General features: G+C 48.9%; 1 protein-coding gene across 3 annotated transcripts in view; it reads left to right on the top strand.

Moving 5' to 3' along the window:
• LOC129831018 (septin-7-like) overlaps positions 1-15,540 on the top strand; it is a 50,822-nt gene extending 35,282 nt beyond the window's left edge. For 2 of the 3 annotated variants that reach the window (XM_055893995.1, XM_055893994.1), the window contains 9 exons: positions 37-171; positions 1,483-1,600; positions 4,549-4,641; positions 6,918-7,014; positions 9,911-9,962; positions 10,304-10,429; positions 11,378-11,513; positions 12,549-12,694; positions 14,401-15,540. In XM_055893995.1, the coding sequence (XP_055749970.1) occupies positions 37-171; positions 1,483-1,600; positions 4,549-4,641; positions 6,918-7,014; positions 9,911-9,962; positions 10,304-10,429; positions 11,378-11,513; positions 12,549-12,694; positions 14,401-14,437 (940 nt within the window). In that variant the 3' untranslated portion in view covers positions 14,438-15,540. Of the gene's footprint in view, positions 1-36; positions 172-1,482; positions 1,601-4,548; positions 4,642-6,917; positions 7,015-9,910; positions 9,963-10,303; positions 10,430-10,801; positions 10,823-11,377; positions 11,514-12,548; positions 12,695-14,400 lie in introns of all 3 variants that reach the window. The other variant, XM_055893993.1, reaches the window with a different exon arrangement.
• The last annotated feature ends 5,842 nt before the right edge of the window (positions 15,541-21,382 follow it).

Below are 21,382 nucleotides of genomic sequence, written 5' to 3'. Positions count from 1 at the left end.
GACATTGACTAATGTCTGTGCTCTGCTCTCCTATAGCTGGCAGCCAGTCATTGATCACATCGACAGTAAGTTTGAGGATTACCTCAACTCAGAGTCCCGGGTCAATAGACGGCAAATGCCTGACAACAGAGTGCACTGCTGCCTCTACTTCATTACCCCCTCTGGACATGGGTAGGTACTGCAGCTGGTATGGTCTCCATTCTGAAACACAACATTGATATTCAGTGTTGAATCACAGTTGATATTGTGTCGCTTCTCAAAATGTGAATAATTCTTCAAGTGTTAAGAATCCAGTATTTTCCTTCTCTCATTTGAGATTAAGCATGATCCTATAGCTCTTGAGAATGTTCCCTAACAGGGCAGACGGGGTATTGGTCATGGGATGAAATCAGTAGTACAACTACTGTGTGCCTAAGACTGTTTACACGTTACTAGCTGGTCATCCACACTCCTGCCCCTGGTGAGGAGTACAGCTGTCAGTTTTCAATTAGGCCTAGCTGCCCGCCCCACTCTCGACCCCACGCTGAACCCCTACTGGAACTGCTGAGAGGCACACTGGGACAACATTTATGTAATCTTTCCTCTCCTGGGTTCACTTTGTTTGAGGCTGTTTCCCCTCTGTATCTTGGCTCCAGTTCGTGCTCTGCTCTGCTCAACACACAGCTGTCCCTGCTGTTACATTACATCCCTACACTGGGCTGCTCTGTGCTCCCCATAAACAAAGGGTCATTTGACAGGCCAGCACTCTCTCCATTTGGGTGTCAGTGCCCCTCACCATCTTGGCCCAAAGTGTGTCTATCTCTGACCAAGTCCTTGTTCTGTTCTGTTCATGTGCCTGGCTGGCTGGCAGCAGTCTGTGGTCATCCAAGAGGACTAGCACCGTATGGCTCTATTCACAGTTAACATCTGTCGTCTCCTCTGTGTCCCCACGGGACTCTCACAGCACATTACCAGCACAGCTGGAACCAGGGCAGAGAGCAAAGTGTGTATCTAGGCCTTGTGTGTGTGTGTACAAACTGATCTTTCAAAATTCAGACTAAAACATTTCTCAAAAGTGCAATGATTCATTCTGTTCTTTTGAGCGAACTCTGTGAACGTAAAGTTTAATCTAGCCACAGCCAGCCAAGTCAGACTTGTACTTGTTAGCATGCCCTTTAACTTTTTCTTGTCTGCGTGCCAGGATTCAACGTTGCTTAGATATCCCAGCATCTCCTTTCACAAACAGTCTGGAGTCTGTAACTCTGTATGAAATACCAATGTGATGGCTGTTTAAATTAGAGCTGTTTTCAGGCAGACAGAACAGAAGAATCCTGTTCTGCTCAGTGGATTTACAGTGCGTTGTGGGCCGGCCAGATGTGCAGTTTCAGCAGCAATGCTGCCATGGAGAGAGAGATTCATTCTGGAAACAAGAAATGCTGTTTTTTAGTCCTTAGGTCGGCCAAGCTGTGCAATCATCTGAGTTTTTCTCTTCTCTCTCTCCAGGTTGAAGCCTCTTGATATAGAGTTCATGAAGCGGTTACATGAAAAAGTGAACATCATCCCCCTCATCGCCAAAGCGGACACAATGACTCCTGAGGAGTGCCAACAGTTCAAGAAGCAGGTGTGTGTGTGTGTGTGTGTTAGCTCTGTGTACATACCGTGCTCTATGGGTGGCCTGTGTGTTTACGGGCGAGGCCAGACGCCCGCCGGCCGTCTGGCCTCGCCCGCCGGCCGTCTGGCCTCGCCCCGCCCGCCGGCCGTCTGGCCTCGCCCGCCGGCCGTCTGGCCTCGCCCCGCCCGCCGGCCGTCTGGCCTCGCCCCGCCCGCCGGCCGTCTGGGCTCGCCCCGCCCGCCGGCCGTCTGGGCTCGCCCCGCCCGCCGGCCGTCTGGGCTCGCCCCGCCCGCCGGCCGTCTGGGCTCGCCCCGCCCGCCGGCCGTCTGGGCTCGCCCCGCCCGCCGGCCGTCTGGGCTCGCCCCGCCCGCCGGCCGTCTGGGCTCGCCCCGCCCGCCGGCCGTCTGGGCTCGCCCCGCCCGCCGGCCGTCTGGGCTCGCCCCGCCCGCCGGCCGTCTGGGCTCGCCCCGCCCGCCGGCCGTCTGGGCTCGCCCCGCCCGCCGGCCGTCTGGGCTCGCCCCGCCCGCCGGCCGTCTGGGCTCGCCCCGCCCGCCGGCCGCCTGGGCTCGCCCCGCCCGCCGGCCGCCTGGGCTCGCCCCGCCCGCCGGCCGCCTGGGCTCGCCCCGCCCGCCGGCCGCCTGGGCTCGCCCCGCCCGCCGGCCGCCTGGGCTCGCCCCGCCCGCCGGCCGCCTGGGCTCGCCCCGCCCGCCGGCCGCCTGGGCTCGCCCCGCCCGCCGGCCGCCTGGGCTCGCCCCGCCCGCCGGCCGCCTGGGCTCGCCCCGCCCGCCGGCCGCCTGGGCTCGCCCCGCCCGCCGGCCGCCTGGGCTCGCCCCGCCCGCCGGCCGCCTGGGCTCGCCCCGCCCGCCGGCCGCCTGGGCTCGCCCCGCCCGCCGGCCGCCTGGGCTCGCCCCGCCCGCCGGCCGCCTGGGCTCGCCCCGCCCGCCGGCCGCCTGGGCTCGCCCCGCCCGCCGGCCGCCTGGGCTCGCCCCGCCCGCCGGCCGCCTGGGCTCGCCCCGCCCGCCGGCCGTCTGGGCTCGCCCCGCCCGCCGGCCGTCTGGGCTCGCCCCGCCCGCCGGCCGTCTGGGCTCGCCCCGCCCGCCGGCCGTCTGGGCTCGCCCCGCCCGCCGGGCGTCTGGGCTCGCCCCGCCCGCCGGGCGTCTGGGCTCGCCCCGCCCGCCGGGCGTCTGGGCTCGCCGTCTGTCTCGCTGTCGGACTCGCCGCCGTCCGTCGTGGTCTCGCCGTCTGTCTCGCTGTCGGACTCGCCGCCGTCCGTCGTGGTCTCGCCGTCTGTCGTGGTCTCGTCGCTGTCGGTCTCGCACGCTGTCTCGTTGCGGTCTCGCACGTGGTCTCGTCGCGGTCTCGCACGTGGTCTCGTCGCGGTCTCGCACGCTGTCTGTCTCGCTGTCGGACTCGCCACTGTCTGTCGTGGTCTCGCTGTCTGTCGTGGTCTCGCTGTCTGTCGCTGTCTCGTCGCTGTCTCTCGCACGCGGTCTCGTCGCTGTCTCTCGCACGCGGTCTCGTCGCTGTCTGTCTCGCACGCGGTCTCGTCGCTGTCTGTCTCGCACGCGGTCTCGTCGCTGTCTGTCTCGCACGCTGTCTCGTCGCTGTCTGTCTCGCACGCTGTCTCGTCGCTGTCTGTCTCGCACGCTGTCTCGTCGCTGTCTGTCTCGCACGCTGTCTCGTCGCTGTCTGTCTCGCACGCTGTCTCGTCGCTGTCTGTCTCGCACGCTGTCTCGTCGCTGTCTGTCTCGCACGCTGTCTCGTCGCTGTCTGTCTCGCACGCTGTCTCGTCGCTGTCTGTCTCGCACGCTGTCTCGTCGCTGTCTGTCTCGCACGCTGTCTCGTCGCTGTCTGTCTCGCACGCTGTCTCGTCGCTGTCTGTCTCGCACGCTGTCTCGTCGCTGTCTGTCTCGCACGCTGTCTCGTCGCTGTCTGTCTCGCACGCTGTCTCGTCGCTGTCTGTCTCGCACGCTGTCTCGTCGCTGTCTGTCTCGCACGCTGTCTCGTCGCTGTCTCGCACGCTGTCTCGTCGCTGTCTGTCTCGCACGCTGTCTCGTCGCTGTCTGTCTCGCACGCTGTCTCGTCGCTGTCTGTCTCGCACGCTGTCTCGTCGCTGTCTGTCTCGCACGCTGTCTCGTCGCTGTCTGTCTCGCACGCTGTCTCGTCGCTGTCTGTCTCGCACGCTGTCTCGTCGCTGTCTGTCTCGTCGCTGTCTGTCTCGTCGCGGTCTCGCACGCAGTCTCGTCGCGGTCTCGCACGCAGTCTCGTCGTGGTCTCGCACGCACTCGTGTCTCTCGCACCTCGGTCTTGTCTCTCGCTCCTCGGTCTTGTCTCTCGCACCTCGGTCTTGTCTCTCGCACCTCGGTCTTGTCTCTCGCACCTCGGTCTTGTCTCTCGCACCTCGGTCTTGTCTCTCGCACCTCGGTCTCGTCGCTGTGTCGTCTCTCTCTCATCTCGGTCTCGTCGCTGTGTCGTCTCTCTCTCATCTCGGTCTCGTCGCTGTGTCGTCTCTCTCTCATCTCGGTCTCGTCGCTGTGTCGTCTCTCTCTCATCTCGGTCTCGTCGCTGTGTCGTCTCTCTCTCATCTCGGTCTCATCTCTGTCATCTATCTCTGTCTCGTCTCTCTCTCTGTCATCTATCTCTGTCTCGTCTCTCTCTCTGTCATCTATCTCTGTCTCGTCTCTCTCTCTGTCATCTATCTCTGTCTCGTCTCTCTCTCTGTCTCCTCTCTCTCACCTGTCTTGCTCTGTCTCTTCTCCTCGCTCTGTCTCCTCTCTCTCACCTGTCTTGCTCTGTCTCCTCTCTTGGTCTCCTATGTCTCATCTCTAGCTCTCTCTGTCTCATCGCTGTCTCTTTCTCCACCCCCATTGCTCTCACCTTTCTATATTTTTCTCCTCCCCTTCTCTCTCCCTCCCCTCTTCTTCCCCTCCTCCCTCCCTCCTCTTATCTCTTTATAGATCATGCGAGAAATCACAGAGCACAAAATCAAAATCTACGAGTTCCCAGAAACTGACGATGAGGAGGAGAACAAGATAGTCAAGAAGATCAAGGTTTGGTTTCTCCCAGTGCGTGCGTGCGCACACACACACACACTGCTTTTATTCTCCACGCAAGATATGGAATTGAATAGGAGAAAAAAACTTGACATGACAAACAAACATGAACACGCATCACTATCTTTATCCCGATTGCGATATGTCATGTTTACAGCCCCATAACATAAATCCAATAAATCTAACACTAGTGTTTTGGCTGAGCTGGCCCCAACAGCCACAGTATTGACAAGCGACGGACTGGTTTGTTAGCTACCATAGAGACGGACTGGTTTGTTAGCTACCATAGAGACGGACTGGTTTGTTAGCTACCGTAGAGACGGACTGGTTTGTTAGCTACCGTAGAGACGGACTGGTTTGTTAGCTACCGTAGAGACGGACTGGGTTGTTAGCGACCGTAGAGACTGACTGAGTTGTTAGCGACCGTAGAGACTGACTGGTTCGTTGGCGACCGTGGAGACTGACTGGTTCGTTGGCGACCGTGGAGACTGACTGGTTTGTTGGCGACCGTAAAAAAAAAACATTTTAAAAATGATATTTATTTTGACCATAGAGCCATACAGAGTAGTTAGCTAGCTATCATAGAGATATACAGAGAAGTTAACTAGCTACCATAGGGCCATACAGGTAGAGTTAGTATTGATTAGGTCACACAATCACACGTCCTCTACTGGTCCAGCACACTCTGCACTTATATTGTGTCACACACACGCAATCATATACACACAAGCAAATACACACAAACATATACACACACATACAGTGCCTTGCAAAAGTATTCATCCCCCTTGGCGTTTTTCCTATTTTGTTGCATTACATCCTGTAATTTAAATGGATTTTTATGGGCACCACCAAGCAAGCGGGAACCATGAAGACCAAGGAGCTCTCCAAACAGGTCAGGGACAAAGTTGTGGAGAAGTACAGATCAGGGTTGGGTTATAAAAAAATATCTGAAACTTTGAACGGAGCACCATTAAATCCATGATTAAAAAATTAAGAATATGGCACCACAACAAACCTGCCAAGAGAGGGCCGCCCACCAAAACTCACAGACCAGGCAAGGAGGGCATTAATCAGAGAGGCAACAAAGAGACCAAAGATAACCCTGAAGGAGCTGCAAAGCTCCACAGTGGAGTTGGAAGTATCTGTCCATAGGACATATTTAAACCGGTCACTCCACAGAGCTGGGCTTTACGGAAGAGTGGCCAGAAAAAAGCCATTGCTTAAAGAAAAAAAATAAGTAAACACGTTTGGTTTTTGCCAAAGGCATGTGGGAGACTCCCCAAACATATGGAAGAAGGTACTCTGGTCAGAGGAGACTAAAATGTAGCTTTTTGGTCATCAAGGAAAACGCTATGTCTGGTGCAAACCCAACACCTCTCATCACCCCAAGAAAACCATCCATGTTTTTCATCGGCAGGGACTGGGAAACTGGTCAGAATGGAAGGAATGATGTATGGTGCTTAATTGAGGGAAACCTTTTTTCAGTCTTCCAGAGATTTGGGACTGGGACGGAGGTTCACCTTCCAGCAGGACAATGACCCTAAGCATACTGATAAAGCAACACTCGACTGGTTTAAGGGGATACATTTAAATGTCTTGGAATGGCCTAGTCAAATCCCAGACCTCAATCCAATTGAGAATCTGTGGTATGACTTAGATTGCTGTACACCAGCAGAACCCATCCAACTTGAAGGAGCTGGAGCAGTTTTGCCTTGAAGAATGTGCACAAATCCCAGTGGCTCGGCACCCCAAGAGACTTGCAGAGGTAATTGCTGCAAAAGGTGGCTCTACAAAGTATTGACTTTTGGGGGGGGGTGAATAGTTATGCACGCTCAAGTTTTCTGTTTCTCGTCTTATTTCTTGTTTGTTTCCCCCCAAAAAAATATTTTGCATCTTCAAAGTGGTGGGCATGTTGTGTAAATCAAATTATACAAACCCCCAAAAAATCTATTTTGTTTCCAGGTAGTAAGGCAACAAAATAGGAAAAATGCCAAGGGTGGGTGAGTACTTTTGCAAACCACTGTACACACACACTAAGCACTGTTCTCAACTGTCAATGAGCTTGTGTGATCTCAATACACTACTTTATCTCCAGTCAGTTTTCCATCTAATTTAAAAAAGGGAAACCTGGTGAATATACTTCACTGCAGCGAAGGTCACACTAAAGTTGACTTCTGCAGACTGTGTGTGCAGATAGCCTCGTCTAACAGGTTTTCATTTATTTTTGTTTGTTGTGTCAGCTGTGTAACACTTGTCCCTCCCTCCTGCAGGATCGCTTACCCCTGGCTGTTGTTGGTAGCAACACCATCATCGTGGTCAACGAGAAGCGGGTGCGAGGGAGGCAGTACCCCTGGGGTGTGGCGGAAGGTGAGGAGTCATGGGTCAGAGGTCACAGTCAGGTACTGGCCTGGACACACACACACACACACACACACACCCCAGGAAGAAACCTAGAGAGGAACCAGGCTATGAGGGGTGGCCAGTCCTCTTCTGGCTGTTCCGGGTGGAGATTATAACAGAACATGACCAAGATGTTCAAATGTTCATAGATAATAATAATCACAGTGGGTGTAGAGGGTGCAACAGGTCAGCACCTCAGTAGGAAATGTCAGTTTCAGAGTATCTCTACCGCACCTGCTGTCTCTAGAGAGTTGCAAACAGCAGGTCTGTGACAAGGTAGCACGTCCGGTGAACAGGTCAGGGCTCCATAGCTGCAGGCAGAACAGTTGAAACTGGAGCAGCAGCACAACCAGGTGGACTGGGGGACAGCAAGGAGTCATCAGGCCAGGTAGTCCTGAGGCATGGTCCTGTGAGTGAGAGAGATTTAAATTCACACAGGACACCGGGTAAGACAGGAGAAATTCTCCAGATATAACAGACTGACTCTAGCCCCCCGACACAAACTATTGCAGCATAAATACTGGAGGTTGAGACAGGAGGGAGACACTGTGGCCCCGTCCGACGATACCCCTGGACAGGGCCAAACAGGCAGGATATAACCCCACCCATTTTGCCAAAGCACAGCCCCCACACCACTAGAGGGATATCTTCAACCACCAGCTTACTATCCTGTAACAAGGCCGAGTATAGCCCACGAAGATCTCCCCAACGGCATGAACCCGTGGGGGCCAACCCGGACAGGAAGATCACGTTAGTGACTCAACCCACTCAAGTGACGCACCCCTCCTAGGGATGGCATGGAAGAGCACCAGTAAACCAGTGACTCAGCCCCTGTAATAGGGTTAGAGGCAGAGAATCCCAGTGGAGAGAGTGGAACCGGCCAGGCAGAGACAGCAAGGGCGGTTTGTTGCTCCAGTGCCTTTCCGTTCACCTTCACACTCCTGAGCCAGACTACACTCAATCATAGGACCTACTGAAGAGATGAGTCTTTAATAAAGACTCTCACATAGATAGGCAGACAATTCCATAAAAATTTAGCTCTATAGGAGAAAGCCCTGCCTCCGGCTGTTTGTGTAGAAATTCTAGGGGCAGTAAGGAGGCCTGCGTCTTGTGACCGTAGCGTACTTGTAGGTATGTATGGCAGGACCAAATCGAAAAGATAGGTAGGAGCAAGCCCATGTAACGCGTTGTAGGTTAGCAGTAAAACCTTAAAATCAGCCCGAGCCGAAGCCGGCGTAGAGTCCCATCTACGTTTCTAGTTTCAGCTCACATAGTTGAAGTGACACAAGTATTTACATGGCTGCAAAAAGTGTATTAAAATGCAACACTATTCCTATACTAAACATTAGATTACTAGAACCAGGTTAAGTTCAGTAGCCTCCTGCCTAACAGTTGACATTTAGAGGTATGTTGTGTTATCAACATAGACTTGTTATGTTTTCTCTGGCCCTGTGTGTGTCTTGAGTGATAAAACTCTGTCTGCTAAAACTCAGCATTATCTACTGGTGACATAATGACCATGGAATGTTCTAAACAAATAGAGTAGCACTTATGTCATATTGCATACAGCGAACATGACATTTGTTAATGTCAACAACAAAAAAAGACAAGCGTTGAGATCGTATGACTGTTGCTATGTATCACCTTGTAACTATTTAGTTCTACTTCCACTCAATAGAACAGGCCCTTTAGATGGAGAGGTGTGTTTTGAGCAGGCAGTCCTGTATGTAGATGAGACGTGTTCTACTCAACAGGATATGTGTGTTCAGTTCTCTTTGATGCTAGACAAACAGACAGAATGACAGGAAGCTGCAGGAGTGCCTTAGCACAAATAAAATATTTTTCCACTACCTAAAAAACCCAGAATGCATCCGACTAAGAAATATGTGCGCGCAGGAATGAAACAGCTCACGGGGAGAGATGAATTGAGAGCACTGATTTGAAAGAGGACAGGTTCACCATTTTAACACGCGGCTCTTGTTCATGCCTCTCTGCATCTCGTCTTCTTCACTCAAACTGACTTGATGGGTACAACTTGGACGTGCATATCCTTGGTTTTTCTTTAATATAACCTCATGTTAAGAACCGTTGTAAATTAGTCTACAATCTACAGCACTGTTCTTAGTAGAGTAGACATGTTTATGAAGTTTAGCTAGCGCTTCTGAACTTTAACATCATCACCCCAGAGCTCAAATCACGCACACATGAATACCATCTAACCCCATAACTTCTTCATGTCCCCCCTCTGCTCCCCACTGTTTTCTACCGCTGCATGAGTATATGGTAAAATCAGTTGTACCCTAAACTATACCATTCAGATACAGCTCCTTATCTCTGTCTATGATGGTCTTTGATCTGTAATGAGTTATGTGTGTGGCTGTAGTTCTGGATTAGACAGAGTTGTGTGCTCTCGACAGGATGAAATGTGGTTACTACTACTAGAGAATACCTCTGTGGTTCCATGTTACCCGCCCATGGGGAGGGAGTTTTGGAATTTAAAAAATGTTTCGGGCACCACGTAAGTGTGTAAATATAGAGAGGGCGGGAGAGGGCAAGGCCACTGTTCAGCTTTGTGATCCACTCCCTACAGCAGTCAAACAGAAACCTCAGAGGAGCTAGTGTATGTGGTAGAGAATGTGGTGTCTGGCACCGCCCTGTGGCTGCTGACAGTATTACACCCATACACTCCTCCCTGTCTACTCCCCACAGCTCTCTAGGAAAATATCCCAATTGCGTCTTCCCTGGAGCTGAGCCTAGCTCTCTAGCGCGCTCTCTCTCCTGTGACTGCCACACCCCCTGGTGGCTACTGACTGTACTCTCTCTAACGCTTTCTCCGTTCTCTCTCTCTCCTCTCTCTCTCTAGTGGAGAATGGAGAGCACTGTGACTTCACCATCCTGAGGAACATGCTCATCAGGTACCGTTACAGCACACACACTCTCCTCTGCATTATGGTCATGCCCCACACTCTCCTCTGCATTATGGTCATGCCCCACTGAGTGTCCTGCTTTAAACGCTGCATGAGCAGCAGCAGATGGTAGGGAGATTATGGTGCCAGTTTTCAGTGCAATGTCAATCCTCACTGCTCTCTCTGACTGTTTAAATGGATTTTAATGTCACTATTGTTTTTTACTGTAAAGTGTATTGCTGTGGTTAATTTTAGTTGGAATAAAGTTGTATTTGATTTCAGTGGTTCTGTCTTCTTGTTCCAGAACTTACATTTCGTCTAAATAAAGTTTTAATTTGATTTTGATCCAGAACTCACATGCAGGACTTGAAAGACGTGACCAACAACGTCCACTATGAGAACTACCGCAGCAGGAAGCTAGCAGCCGTCACATACAACGGAGTGGACAACAACAAGAACAAGGGACCAATGACCAAGTGAGTACTAACCAACAGTTGACTAAAGGTGTTTGTATGTGGTTCTGTTTTCCATTTCTCTCCATTCCAGGTCTTCTGTAACAGTGTGGATGAAGGGAAGGAGATGAGGACCTGCACTAACGCAATCCACTCCTCTGATCACAGGGACTAACAGTCATCCACACACAACCCAGCATCTGGGCTGGATCTAACACAGTCTCATAAGCCTGAGCCACTGCTAATTCACAGCCAAGTATAGAGAACCTCACTAAAATTATGCACTGTAATATCACAGTAACCACCAGCATCCATTAGCTAGCTAATAGCTCTCTAACGCATGGTCATCATAACATCAGCATGCTAAGTGTGTGTATGTTTCTGTTTTTTTTTTAGATTTGACACAAATGAAGGCATGTAAGTGTCATTTCAGTTCTTCAAGAACCCCTTGTTGGCTATGTTTCTATACTCTCCTCTGTTTTTCCCTCGTACAGATATGTGTTGTATAGAGATGCTGTTCTTTATTTGACGCTAGAGGCCCCTACCAGGTCATGGAATGGATATCATTCTACGGCACTCTAGCAAACTGCCCAGTCTTCATTGAATACTTGTTGGCTGAATAGTCTCCAATAGCCTTCCTGGAAAATCGTATTTGTTGTCCTGTGAAGGGGCTCTTGCTTTCTTTGTGAGCTTCACTCAGCGTCCGTACCAGTAGAGCTTGTTGGTGACTTGGCGTTCACTAACTCAGCGACGCAATGGCTTGGCTTTACTAACACAGACCGAAATGGCTATTGAATCGCTGGGTCTTCCTCTCTCATGTTCCTCCTCATCCTTCTCCAGGCATAAGTGTATGCAAGAGAGATCGTGACAGGAATTTCCACCCTGGCCCAAAGTCTGAGTTTGACTGTCTGGGCTTGGGTGCAAGGCTTTAGACTGATGGATGTTGTGTGTGCACATGCCTCAACCTTGCAGGAGTCCATTAGCCCAGATGGAGGAGGAGAGGAGGGAGCACGTGGCCAAGATGATGAAGATGGAGATGGAAATGGAACAGGTGTTTGAGATGAAGGTCAAGGAGAAGATCCAGAAGCTCAAAGACTCTGAGCAAGAGGTACAGGAACCTAACAGAACACCTTCACACCACTCAATCAAATCACTAAAATACTCTGTTTGTTCCCATGTTTATTAGTGTATGTTCCATAGAGCAATCTCACTAAAAAGACGCACCACCGTTTTGAATGGTTAAATTGATTTAATTAACAAAAATATAGATAATAGGCCTTATCTTACCTAAAGTTAACACTACAACATGCATCATTAGTAATTCAACATGGGTACAGTCCATAGAGGGCTTGAGCTGTCAGAGGATGATTTAGAGGCAGACAGGAAGCCCATCACTGCAGCTCCAACACCCTCAGAATGGCTTCCAGTTTCTCATCAGAAAAGAGACACTGCTGGTCACTCCTCCCACTCCAAAGCCTTTCTCCTCTCATGCTGCATGATTCTGTCCAGGGTCTATCTCACTGTCGCTCTGTAAAAGAGAAACATACTCCTCACCTCCGTGTACCAGTCAACCAGAAGGTTCTGCTCCTGCTTAGACGGGTGCTGGCTGTGTTCAAGGACAAGGGTCACATGTCTGAGCTGGGATGTCCAGTACTGCTCACACTGCCAGAGACCCGGGCTGTCTCCCTCAACCTCTGCTATCCATGATGCCATCCATGGTACAGCCTGGACAAAATGCTGGATGAAGTCACTCAAGCTTAGATAGGAGAAACAATCACCTCTAGTCTTGGGGTGTTGCCACCCATCTGAGTTCCAAATCAACATTGGCGCCTTACAACCAAACATTCTACATTCAAAATGTTCTAATGAAGTTGCTCTATTTAATTGTGATATCATCATATTCAAATGTAAATGTATTCTTAGGATTTAGAATCACCAAGGGAACGGCAGAATGCTTTGAAATCATCACCAACTCTTGACTCTTTGCAGCAGACATGATGAAATGTTTTAATATGGTCATAGCTGTGATTACATCATACTCAGTCAAACACACACACACACACACACACACACACACACACACACACACACACACGACTCCAGCCATGCAAATGGTGCAAACTGTCCGGTGTCCTGTCTGCAGCTCCAGCGGCGCCACGAGCAGATGAAGAAGAATCTGGAGGCCCAGCACAAGGAGCTGGAGGAGAAGAGACGCCAGCTGGAGGATGAGAAGAACAACTGGGAGGCACAGCAGAGGGTGCTGGAGCAACAGAAACTAGACTCCTCCAGGTACAACACACTACTACAACACATACATACATTTCTATACAACAGCATTACATGGAGTCAACCATGAACAATTATTCAACCAATTTTTGTTGTGTTGTATAATACAGTATTTATTTTTTCTACTACTCACCTCATCCTGTACCTTCATAGAATATGATGGAATATTACTTAGTGTCCATTTGTTGGGAAATAGACTTGTTTCAAAGGTTGGAGGAAAGGGCAGAGATCAAAACACACACACACACCCTTTGAGACAATACACACCTGTTGAAAGTCTGAAAACGGCACAGGGCTCTTCCGCTAGCGGAACCCCCCCCCCAACATTCCACTGAAAAAGGCATATTTTTTTGAAATATTTAACTTTCACACATAAACAAGTCCAATACAGCAAATGAAAGATAAACATCTTGTGAATCCAGCCAACATGTCCGATTTTTTAAAATGTTTTAGAGCGAAAACACAACATATATATTTATGTTAGCTCACCACCATATCCAAAAAAACAGCCATTTTTTCACAGCAAAGATAGCTTTCACAAAACCCACAAATAGAGATAAAATGAATCACTAACCTTTGAACATCTTCATCAGATGACAGTCATATGACATCATGTTACACAATACATTTATGTTTTGTTCGATAATGTGCATATTTATAGCCACAAATCTTGGTTTACATTGGCGCCATGTTCAGAAATGCCTCAAATATCCGGAGTAATTACAGAGAGCCACGTGAAATAACAGAAATACTCATCATAAAACTTTGAAAGATACATGTTTTACATATAATTAAAGATACACTGGTTCTTAATGCAACCGCTGTCAGATTTTTTTTTTTATAAAAAAAAACTTTAGTAAAAAGCACACCATGCAATAATCTGAGACGGCGCTCAGCCATTCTCCACCATGTTGGAGTCAACAGAAATTACATAAATATTTCCTTACCTTTGATGATCTTTCATCAGAATGCAGTGCCAGGAATCCTAGTTCCACAATAAATCGTTGTTTTGTTTTATTATGTCCATTACTTCTGTCGAATTAGCAACTTTAGCTAGCATGTGTAGTACACATGTCTAAACACTTGCGCAATTGAACGAAAACGTCGAACGAAAACTTCAAAAAGTGATATTACAAGTCGAATAAACTGGTCAAACTCAGTTGAGAATCAATCTTCAGGATGTTTTTATCATATATATCCAATAACGTCCCAACCGGAGCATTTCTTCATGTCTATATAACTCATGGCAAACATGGACATCACATGCCTAGCGTGCATAGCCAGGAACTGGCAATCTGCCAGACCAGTCACTCCAATAGCTCTCATCCGGCCCCACATCATGCTATTGGCTTCATTCAACGTTCTACTGACTGTTGACATCTAGTGGAAGGCATATGAAGTGTATACAGATCCATAAATGACAGAGATTTGAATAGGCGATGACTTTACCATCGACCCATTTCAGATTTTTCACTTCCTGTTTGGAAGTTTGCCTGCCAAATTAGTTCTGTTATACTCTCAGACATAATTCAAACGGTTTTAGAAACTTCAGAGTGTTTTCTATCCAATAGTAATAATAATATGCATATATTATCATCTGGAACAGAGTAGGAGGCGGTTCAATTTAGGCACCAATTCATCCAAAAGTGAAAATGCTGCCCCCTATCCCAAACAAGTTAATCAACATAGCTCTCTCTCTCGCCCTACAGGACCTTGGAAAAGAACAAAAAAAAGAAGATATTTTAAAAGTATTGCAGGAGGACCACCATGTAACAATGTACTAGTTGCCAATTTACCAGCCTGGACTGTCAGTTTGCCTGTCGACCAACAACCTGTTACTGTGTGTATGTGTGACGGAGCAGCGTGGTCTGTCTGGAGGAAGTTGGTTCTAACTGGGGGAGAGAGGGTCCTCCATTAAACTCAAACTCACTTTGACAGACTCAGTCCTGGAACATGCTATATCACTATACTATTTCTCCTTTTCTCTCTCTCCCTCTTTTTTATTTTATTTATATATGTATTTTCTTCCTGAAGTGGGCACATTAGATGGTTGTACAATCATGTTTTTTGGTTCAGTGACACAAAGAAAAACAAAACACACCGGTATCAGCTCTTTCATGATTTCAGAAAGTTTTTTATTTTATACGCCAGAATGCCACAACTATTTTTCTTTCACTTTTTCTTTTTCTAGTTAATGACCTTGGAGACAGACTGCACTGCTATGTTGTAGTGTTCTATTTAACGCCAAATGACCAAACGGCAGAGTAGGAAGCTACTCACCTCAAGCTACACACCTCAGGCGTTTTGTTTTATAACGTTTTTGTTATTTAGTTGTCGCTTTAATTTTTATAATCCTGATCCCAAAATGATATGCTCTTCCATCTCTTGTAATTTAAATGATCTAGCCATGAACGGCATGTTAGAACATTTGATTTATTATTATTTTTGGTCCTTTATTATATTGGCCCTGCTACAGTAATCATTTGTTCATTATTCGTTTCATGTTTGTTTGCGGGTATTTCCCATTCTGGTCTTGGAGGTCTACTGTGCACACTGGATTTCACTCCAGCTGACACGTAGTAGGCCCCCTTGACCACGGCTAAGGAAACCCTGTTTTAGAAGACTGTGGGGAGGAATGCTTGGTTGTTGACTCAAACCGTTAACACAACCCTATTGTTGTTTACTTACAATTTCCAATAGCTGTAAATAAACAAGTCTATATTGACTGTAATAAACAACTGTGGGGTTCCCTTCCCAAACATCACATTTAACTCTGTTCATGTCCTGCATCTCTATTTTTTATTTGTCTTTTGTTTTTATAGTCCTGTAATAAACTTGTGATGATACAACCCAGCGTGGTTTTATTGAAGGTTTTTGTTAAAATGGAAGGGAATTACTGTGGGAAGATGTGGCTTAGCTCACCTTTGAGTCAAATTACAAGCCATAAACTGTCTTCTGAAATGTATTGTCCTTCTCACCAAGATGCACGCTATATTTCACCAGCAGGGGGCAGTGAATAACTACTGACTCCGTCATATCCCAAAAAGCAGGGATCATCAACTAAACTCAACAAAAAAAGCAACGTCCTTTTTTCAGGACCCTGACTTCCAAAGATAATTCGCAACAATCCAAATAACTTCACAGATCTTCATTGTAAAGGGTTTAAACACCGTTTCCCATGCTTGTTCAAAGAACCATAAACAATTAACATGCACCTGTGGAACGGTCGTGAAGACTAACAGCTTACAGACGGTAGGCAATTAAGGTCACAGTTATGAAAACTTAGGACACTAAAGAGGCCTTTATACTGACTCTAGAAAAACATCAACTAGATTCAGCCATGGGATGATTTTGTTTATTGAGCAAATGGTCTGGGGGCTAGAACATAATTACAAATAATTCGTAGGATTGTAAATTGACCACAAGAACCCAATCAGATATATTTGACTAAAACAAAATTATTTATAACCTTGCTTACATTTGTATATGATTACCGGTCTTTGTGCTCGTCTCCACCCCACTCCAAGTGTCGCCCATCTTCCCCATTATCCCCTGTGTATTTATACCTGTGTTCTCTGTTTGTCTGTTGCCAGTTCGTTTTGTTCGTGAAATCTACCAGCGTTTGTTCCCCTGCTCCTGTTTGTTTCTTGCTCCTGTTTCCTAGTCCTTCCCGGTTTTGACCCTTCTGCCTGCCCCGACCCTGAGCCTGCTTGCCATTCTATACCTTGCCCCATCTCACTTGATTATTGACCCCTGCCTGCCTGACCCTGAGACTGCCTGCCGTTCTGGACTCTTTGCACATTCTCTGGATTACTGACCCCTGCCCGCCTTTGACCTGTCGTTTGCCTGGCCCTGTATTAGAAATACACTTTTGTTTCTTTGACACTGTCTGCATCTGGGTCATACCTGAAACCTGATAGTACGAACTGGCCATGACTGACCCAGTAGACTTGGACTCTCTCCGTAACGCCATCTCCTCCAAAGGAGCCTCCATTGGAAGGCACGAGGAGTTGCTTCGTGGTCTTATGGAGGGGTTCCAGACCTTGGCCGAACGCCACGACCAAGCATTGAACACATTTCTGGAGCAAATCCGTGGGTTGTCTACTATGCACCCTACCACGACGGTAACCTCCTAGCCCCTCAGTAACCCAGCTGTTAGTGCGCCGTCACCCCGGTTTCCCGGGAACCCCGCTTACCTTCACCTGAGTACTTTGATGGAGAGTCGGGCACCTGTTGGGTGTTTCTCGCTCAGTATTCACTCATCATCGAGCTACAGCCCTCCTCTTCCCCGCAGACTGCTCTAAGATAGCCTACCTCATCACATTGATGTCCGGGAGGGCTCTCGCATGGGCTACGGCAATATGGGAACAACAGTCGGCCGTATGCTCCACCATTCCCGCGGAGTACCAGGACCTCTGGGAGGTGCTCAGTAAGGCCCGGGCCTCTTTGCTGCCACCACACCGACCTTATGACTGCAGGATTGATCTTCTCCCAGGTACCACTACACCCCGAGGACGACTGTACTCTCTGTCGGGTCCGGAGACCAAGGCTATGGAGACCTACATTGAGGACTCCCTAGCTGCTGGGTTCATCTGTCCTTCTGCCTCCCCTGCCGGCGCAGGGTTCTTTTTTGTGGAGAAGGACAAAACTCAGTGCTCGTCTATCGACTACTGAGGTCTCAACGACATCACGGTGAAGAACCGCTACCCGCTACCTCATCTCCTCTGCCTTCGAGCCGCTCCAGGGGGCCACCGTGTTCTCCAAGCTGGACTTACGGAACGCCTACCACCTGGTGCGGATATGGGAAGTGGACGAGTGGAAGACTGCCTTCAACACGGCCAGCAGCCACTACAAGTACCTGGTCATGCCCTTTGACCTTACCAACGCCCCTACTGTGTTTCAAGCTCTGGTTAATGATGTTCTCCGTGACATGTTGAAACGATTCGTCTTCGCCAACCTCGATGACATCCTCATCTTCTCCTGCCCTACCCAAAAATACGTGCTCTACATCTCCACAGGTTCTCCAACACTTCCTGGAGAACCAGCTTTTGAAAAAGCAGAGAAGTGCGAATTCCATTGCTCCACCATCCCCTTTCTGGATTACATCATCGCTGCAGGGAGCGTACAGATGGATCTCGGGAAGGTGAGAGCGATAGTGGATTGGCCCCAGCCTACGTCCAGAGTACAGCTGCAGCGTTTCCTGGGTTTCGGCAACTTTTATCGCCTGGCTTTCCCCCCTGTCTGCCTTCACCTCTCCCAAGGTTCCATTCACGTGGTCCCCAGCTGCTGACCAGGTGTTCAGGGATCTCAAACACCGCTTCAAACAGCTCCCATCTTGTTTCATCCTGACCGTCCCGCCAGTTCGTGGTGGAGGCCGATGCTTCAGATGCGCCTCAACGCCACAGAGAGGACCTACAATGTCGGGAATCGGGAGCTTCTCGCAGTAAAGCTAGAGGAGTGGAGGCACTGGCATTCATTGTGTGGACCAACCACAAGAACCTGGAATATCTCCGCACCGCCAAGCACCTCAATTCCAGGCAGGCTAGGTGGGCCCGACTGTTCACCCGGTTCAATTTCTCCCTCTCTTACCGGCCGGGATCCAAGAATGTGAAGCTGGATGCGCTGTCATGGTGCTATAGCCCCACGACTACTATCCCAGAACCTGAGACCATCCTTCCCACCTCATGCCTGGCGACGGAACTCAGCTGGGGAATAGAGAAGCAGGTTCAGGAGGCACAGGGTTCCCAGCCAAACCCGGGGGGGGGGGGTCCAGCTAACCGGATGTTCGTGCCTGGCGCGGTCCGTGGGCCCACTCCTCCTGGCTTGCCTGGCACCCGGGCTCCCGTTGGCCCCTGGCTTTTGTGTGACAACACTTGTAGTGGCCTACCTTGGTTCCTGACGTCTCCGCGTTTGTCTCCGCTTGCACGGTCTGTGCACAGAACAAGACTCCTCGGCAAGCTCTGGCTGGTCTCCAACTGCTGCCTGTCCCTCACTGTCCGTGGTCTCACATTTCCCTGGACTTTGTCACGGATTCACCCCCCCCCCCCCCCCCCCCCCCTGGAGCCAATAGCTTGTGTGGTTTGAATACGTCAGCAACATCCTTCCCTGCTCTGCCACGGGCCTATCACATTTTGAGTATTTACTGGGGTATCAGCCCCTACTCTTTCCTGAGCAGGAAGAAGAGGTCGGCATACCTTCTGCCCAGATGTTTGTTCGCCGCTGTCGTCATACCTGGAGGAGAGCCCGGTAAGCCCTCCTCAAGACCACCTCCAGGTATCGACGACAAGCAGATCGCCACCGAACCCTGGCTCCCCGGTATCATCTTGGGCAGAAGGTATGGCTGTCCACCTGGGATCTGCCCTTCCGGGTGGAATCCCGCAAACTCTCCCCCCGGTTTATTGCCCCGTACCCTTCGTATACATCCCACCTTTCATGTGCCCAGAGTTAAACCCATGTCTCACAGCCCTTTGTCTCCTTGCCCCACCTCATTAGATTATTGACCCCTGCCTGCCCTGACCCTGAGACTGCCTGCCATTCTGGACCCTTTGCACCTTCTATGGATTACTGACCCCTGCCTGCCTTTGACCTGTCTTTTGCCTGCCCCTGTATTAGAAATAAATGTTTGTTTCCTAGACACTGTCTGCATCTGGGTCATACCTGAAACGTGATATCTCTATTATGCGTGAGAATACTGAACAGATTTCCAAAGTTGTAATCACTTGGAGCTGATTTCAACAGTCTTTTATGTCCAGTTGGGGAACCCTGCCATACAGTCATAGGTCATATCTCAGGGTTTCCAGGCTATGCTTGATCACTCATCACACACTTTCTCTCTGTGTCCTTGAACATTCTGCTCTTTAGACTTGAGTACCTGATCATCTCATCATGGTGTACTCCAAACCTGAATCCTGCTCACTAGAGAAATGCACTCAGATTTTGCATGAGTCAATTGGGGAGATCGCTGATTTATGTTTGACTTTTACCCACATCAGGTGAAAGAGACTAAAGGTAAAAGTAGATAGTCTCTCGTTTAATGTAAGTGGCAAACAGGAATTCCTTGGTTGAGGAAATATAGTGCTTAGTTAGCACAAATACAAATTGACCAACAAGCTGAAATAAGTTGACTTGGACTATTTTCTTTTCTCATTGTTCAGATTACTATTTATTTTTGTATTTTTTTAATTTCACCTTTATTTAACCAGGTAGGCCAGTTGAGAACAAGTTCTCATTTACAATTGTGACATGGCCAAGATAACATAAACAACAACAGAGTTACACATGGAATAAACAAATGTAAAGTCAATAACACAATAGAAAAAATCTATATACAGTGTGTGCAAATGAGGTAAGATTAGGGAGGTGAAGTAATTACAATTTAGCAATTAAACACTGGAGTGATAGATGTGCAAGTAGAGATACTGGGGTGCAAAGGTGAAAAAAATAACAATATGGGGATGAGGTAGTTAGTTGGATGGGTTATGTACAGGTGCAATGATCTGTGAGCTGCTCTGACAGCTGATGCTTAAAGTTAGTGAGGGAGATATGTCTCCAGCTTCAGTGATTTTTGCAATTCGTTCGAGTCTTTGGCAGCAGAGAACTGGAAGGAAAGGCAGCCAAAGGAGGAATTGGCTTTGGGGGTGACCAGTGAAATATACTTGCTGGAGCGCGTGCTACGAGTGCGTGCTGCCAGTGAACTGAGAAAAGGCAGGGCTTTACCTAGCAAAGACTTATAGATGACCTGGAGCCAGTGGGTTTGGCGACGAATATGAAGCGAGGGCCAGCCAACGAGAGCATACAGGTCACAGTGGTGGGTAGTATATGGAGCTTTGGTGATAAAACGGATGGCACTGTGATAGACTGCATCCAATTTGCTGAGTAGAGTGTTGGAGGCTATTTTGTAAATGACATCGCCGAAGTCGAGGATCGGTAGGATGGTCAGTTTTGTGAAGGATGCTTTGTTGCGACATAGGCAGCCGATTCTAGATTTAATTTTGGATTGAAGATGCTTATTGTGAGTCTGGAAGGAGAGTTTACAGTCTAACCAGATACCTAGGTATTTGTAATTGTCCAGAACCGTCCAGAGTGGTGATGCTGGACGGGTGGGCAGCAATCTGTTGAATAGCATGCATTTAGTTTTACTTGCATTTAAGAGCAGTTGGAGGCCACGGAAGGAGAGTAGTATGGCATTGAAGCTCGTCTGGAGGTTAGTTAATACAGTGTCCAAAGAACACAGTATAGTTAACTTTTTTTTGTTTGTACTTTTTTCTTTCCGTGTTACTCAAACAAAAAGGGTCCCTTTGGAACTCACACACACTGCCCCAGCCACTCTAGAATCACGCCATAGCCCCTCTGTCAGCCGGCTATGTTTGCCCACCTTTCTACTTGCTGATTGGTCAAGGGCTTTACCTGGTCATCCAGGTGATTGGTGCCTTGACCAATCTGAACAGACCAGTCTAAAGGTCCAATGTTTCAGTCCACATAGCGTTGTATTGACTGACCATTTGTGGAGACAGGGATGTAGGCCATGCATTGGACTGTCTCCCAAAATTGTCTGCCGCAAAGAAAAATTTAACTGATACCCCTGACGATTATAACTCTGTTCTGTAAAGTATATTCTGTTGTGTATTTGCTGTTACTTTCTGACTGAACAATGTAAAGTTAATGCAAAATAACTTTTGTTCATATCTAAAT

Source organism: Salvelinus fontinalis, chromosome 32, assembly GCF_029448725.1.
Source record: "Salvelinus fontinalis isolate EN_2023a chromosome 32, ASM2944872v1, whole genome shotgun sequence".
Taxonomy (NCBI): domain Eukaryota; kingdom Metazoa; phylum Chordata; class Actinopteri; order Salmoniformes; family Salmonidae; genus Salvelinus; species Salvelinus fontinalis.
This window is presented reverse-complemented; position numbering and strand designations above follow the sequence as displayed.